The following is a 4,872-nucleotide window of genomic DNA, read 5'->3' as shown; positions in this document are numbered from 1 at the left end:
ACCTGTATATGCGTATTTTTTTTTTCAATATTCGGGATAAATATGTAGGTATGTATTAGCATTTTCTTTGATTAATAATACTTCATTTAACCGTTTCATTTACAGTATAATGTAATAAAATACTGATAGTGCAGCTATTAAAACATGTATTGTACTCCATTAAGGTACTTTATGTAATGACACAAATTCTACCTACTATTATCATAAATAATATTGTATGTAATAATGTGTTCAATCGTTTTAGAATACTCTTTTTATTTCATAAACAGACACTTCGCCAATCGAAACTAACTAGAGTTGCTATTTTTTTTTGAATGAAAATAAGGGACGAGGCGAGCAGGACGTTCAGCTGATGATAATACGCCCTGCCCATTACAATTCAATGCCGCTCAGGATTCTTGAAAATCCCTAAAATTACTGACCGACACTATAATAATTATGGCGTAATTATTATTACGCTCGTCATCTTGAGACATAATATTATGTTAAGTCTCATTTTCCCAGTAATTTCACTAGAAACGGCGCCTTTCACACCAAAACACAATAATGTTTACACATTACTGCTTCACGGCAGAAATAGGCGCCGTTGTGGTACCCATAATCTAGCCAGCCTGTGCAAAGGAGCCTCCGACTGGTAAACAAAAACGGATGGTAGGTGGTACAAAATACAATCGTCCATCCCTATTCGCGAGTGGGTTAGAACCAAGATTAACACATACAATCATTTTAACCACCGATCCATTTTTAATTAAGCCCATATTTTATATCTAACCATGTTGACATTTGGGATAGTCAGACACTTCAGCATTAAGAATACTATTTGCAAAATAATGAATTCCATCTTACACAGACATTATCATTAGAAACTTCTATCCCTCTTCCAATTCAAAGGTGGTACATAGAATATACCACTTTGACAATATTGTGTATGTACCATTTAAAAATACATACTATGAAACCCAGTCATAACCAATGACTGGTCAAACCATATGCATGTTATATAATAATAATATTAAACATAATAAATTACAAACACACAAACACATTTCAATTAATGCAATGTTCATTTAATACACAACATAGAAAATGTTTTTAAAACATAAAATTGCAACAACACCTTGTTTGACCTCACTATATTATGATAACATTGAAAGTATATATAATAATGTATTATTTCAAGAAATTAATAGCTATCATGCTACAGCAGTAAAGTTTTTATGTTAAAATTATGAGACTTCCAACTTAAATTTAATATTTTTATTAGCTATATTATAGTCTGATTTATACTTGAAAAATGAGCATAGTAAATCTTATTGTACAGAAATGCTATTAGAAATCATGTTGTATAATTATATATTTTATAATTTGTTATGTTTTTAAAGTGATAACCCTCACTTCTAGGATTAATACACAAATTTTGTAATGAGGCGGTACTCAAACGGTTAGCTCAGTTGGTTAGAGCACCGGGACGGAACGCCAGAGGTCGTGGGTTCGAATCCCGCATCATTCATAAAATTTTGTTTTCCGAATTTTATTTGTGTATATATATTATAATTTAAAACAATTCAGGATACATTTTACCCAGTATAAGGCACTAGAAAATAACAAGTATTGATACAAATAATTGTTAAAAGTTAGTCAAGTAACTTTTACCATGATTTATTCAAGTTTGTAAATGCCTTTCTTACTACCATAAGACCATAGATCATTTATAGGTATGTCTCAATAGACTATGACAGCTGTGAAGACATTGAAAAAAATAGACCGTAGAACTAACCTCTATTTTGAGCAATTCACACACACTAACACAAAGTGTCATACAAAATACGAGTGTAAGACATAGCTTGTCACACAGACTAAAATAATATTCTTGGCTGTTTTAATCGGTTGTCTAACAGCAAGACGTAGTTTCATTAAGGATATATTATGTAGGAGATTGTGTATCAATCTATACCAAATGTAGATATTATCAATCAATGACTACTACACAAAATTTTGTTAGATCCTGTTTTACATTTGAATTGACGTCCCTGACCTTCGCTGACATCAAGTCAAAGAAACAGGGAAATAATATTTTAAAATTTGAAATATTTTTTGTAGCTTCATACTTACATATTGTTTTGTTCAAGATTATTCAAGTTTCAAATACATGAATGGATATTACTACTTACTACCTTTAAAGTTTAGCTTTAAAGTAAGTACAACATGAATATGAATTGTTGATTAGATTTATCGTTTACTGGATTTTTTTTGGTCCTTAAGCAGTATATTTTTTTTAGTGATTAAAATATATACACAATCATAGGTAATATAATATTTTAAACTTAAATTTAACATTCCTTTATTTTACTCAGTTTGAAATTGTAAATATGGTTGTAATGTAAATGCATGACAATAATATAAAAAAAAATAACTTAAGCACATAAATAAACATACAATTAGCCGTTGGGGCAGTGAACCGGAAGATGCAGTGGTGGTAGGCCAGACCCCTCACAAGATGGACCGACAATCCTTTTAAAGATCGCCAGAATACATTGGGAGAGGGCAGCACAGGACCAATTGTTGTGGAAATCTTTGGGGTAGGCCTTTGTCCAGCAGTAGATCTCTAGCGGTTAGTGATGATTATGATATAAATAAACTATAACTAACATCTGCCAATTCAATTTGTACAACATTCACAACAAACAAAATTAACAAGAGCTTTATATGTATGTGTCATAAACATAGATGAAATATTTTTTTTTTTTCAAAATAATCTACCAAGCAAAACAACTATTTTGGCACAAAAATATGTTTTGTTATATAATATATAATAAATTATGCTAATTTAAACACTGGTACAACTCATAATAAGTACAAAAACATCATTAAACAGAAATTTTGTAAAGATATAAATTTATTCTCTAATAAGAAACGGTAGTCTAGATGCAAATAAACATGCTATAACGTATAACATTCCAAAATAAAAATTCAGCCTTGCTGTTTGTCTGGGAACATACTGCATAGTCTCAGGACGTCTAAACCTTCTTTCAATTTCAAATGCCTGATGTAATGTTAGCAAAGGAAGTAGAAACCAAAGTGAGCATCTCACTGAAGCAACTACAAACACAATATATGGTGTAAACAATAAAAATGCATAAAGTAGATGTGATGCTGTTTTCCCAATTAATATTGCTAATGTAACAATTTCTGCTTTACTATCAGCTTCTAAGTCTCTAGTATTATTACTATGTAATATAGCCTCTGTATTCAAAGCCAGAGGGATCGCATAACAAAATATAGGCCAAACCACTCTTCCAGTCTGAGCCAAAAATGCAAACACTACTGACACTGGTCCAAATATCACTAAATAAATAATGTCACCTAAAGCTATATACTTTAAACCTATACCCCCTGTATACAAAAAAGACGAGGAGAGTCCTCCAAAGTACACTAAGGCTAAATGTTCCATTTGAGCTGGTGACACAATAACTAATAACACAAAAAATACACATCCAGACATGTAGAGTATTGCTCCAAGTGATACAACTTCGTCTATACTCAATAGGTGATCAACTAAAGTCCGATCGTCGGATTTGCGATTGTCTATTCCTTTAACAAAGTCAAAATATGTATTAACAACATTGCCAGCACCATGTACGGGTATGATCGTGCATAAGGTTAACATCAAAGTTACCCAGCTGAAGCCGTTATCTCCAGGCAAACGATACGCTAGTGCAGCTCCCAGCATAGTCGGCAGTAAGCTCCCACTAAGAGACCATGGTCGCAGAGCCAATACGTATGTGCGTACTTTCATTAAAGGATTACGTGGGTGTAACATACTTTCTTGCGGAGGTTGTAAAAGGTTTCCTTCAGCAGACCCGTCAGCAACATCGTTAGATTTCTTTACCGTTTCCATGTCACGAATATTTTGGCTACGTTTCCAGTTCCTTATAAAAATATTGGTCTAGGCTTTACAACTGAGCTTCATGTTAAGAGTCAATTCACGCAGCGATTTATTAACAAAAAGGTACAATTTTTAAATAAACGATAATATAAAACTAATATTTTTTAGAAAATGCAAAATAGAACGAATTTCTCTCGTCTACGTTTAACACATGACTGACGTGTGACGTGCGACGTTCTGACGCCGAACTTGAAGACTGACTTCAGGAGAGTTGAGACTGTCAAATGACAAGTGCGAATGAGTGCACATTAGTGACAATTGAGAAACACAACAACCAAAGAATATTTACTCTTACAATGGCAAGCTAGATAGAATATGGATGGATAGGATAGATTATGGGAACCACAACGGCGCCTATTTCCGCCGCGAAGCTGCTTAAACACAATAATGTTTACTCATTACTGTGGTTCGGTCAGAAGGGCGCCGTAGCTAGTGAAATTACTGGGAAAATGAGACTTAACATTATGTCTCAAGGTGACGAGCGCGTTTGTATCCGATCAGAATATTTGTGTTTTTAAGAATCTTGAGCGGCACTGCATTATAATGGGCAGGGTATCAATTACCATCAACTGAACGTCCAGCTCGTCTCATCCCTTATTTTCACAAAAAAAGCTATTGACAAATGACTGCTGACTTCTAACCAAGTTGCTCTTTTATTTATATATTTTTTTGAGCCAAACTCAACTGCTATCTTTAATGGAGGGTAGAGGAGGCAAGGAGTATTGTTCATACCATACGATGATACCAATGTCAGATCTGGACCAAATTACAATGTGACCACACGGGAAGCACCAGCTTTCAAATAAATTAAGATATAATAAGAATTATCAAAATTGGTTCCCCTAGTCGAAAGTTTGAGGTGATAAACATAGAAAAAAAAACATGACGAAGAACCTCCTCCTTTTTTGAAGTCGGTAATAAGTAAA

General features: G+C 33.3%; 1 protein-coding gene across 1 annotated transcript; it reads right to left on the bottom strand.

Annotated features, from left to right (window-relative positions):
* Positions 1 to 724: 724 nt before the first annotated feature.
* Positions 725 to 4,122, bottom strand: LOC126973784 (ubiA prenyltransferase domain-containing protein 1 homolog). The gene has a single exon (XM_050821106.1). It carries the CDS (start codon positions 3,896 to 3,898, stop codon positions 2,897 to 2,899), a length of 1,002 nt encoding a protein of 333 aa, XP_050677063.1. The 5' UTR covers positions 3,899 to 4,122; the 3' UTR covers positions 725 to 2,896.
* Between the last annotated feature and the right edge of the window lie 750 nt (positions 4,123 to 4,872).

This window comes from Leptidea sinapis, chromosome 30 (genome assembly GCF_905404315.1).
Source record: "Leptidea sinapis chromosome 30, ilLepSina1.1, whole genome shotgun sequence".
NCBI lineage: Eukaryota > Metazoa > Arthropoda > Insecta > Lepidoptera > Pieridae > Leptidea > Leptidea sinapis.
The sequence above is the reverse complement of the archived record's forward strand: the minus strand, read 5'-3'. Positions and strand labels throughout refer to the sequence as shown.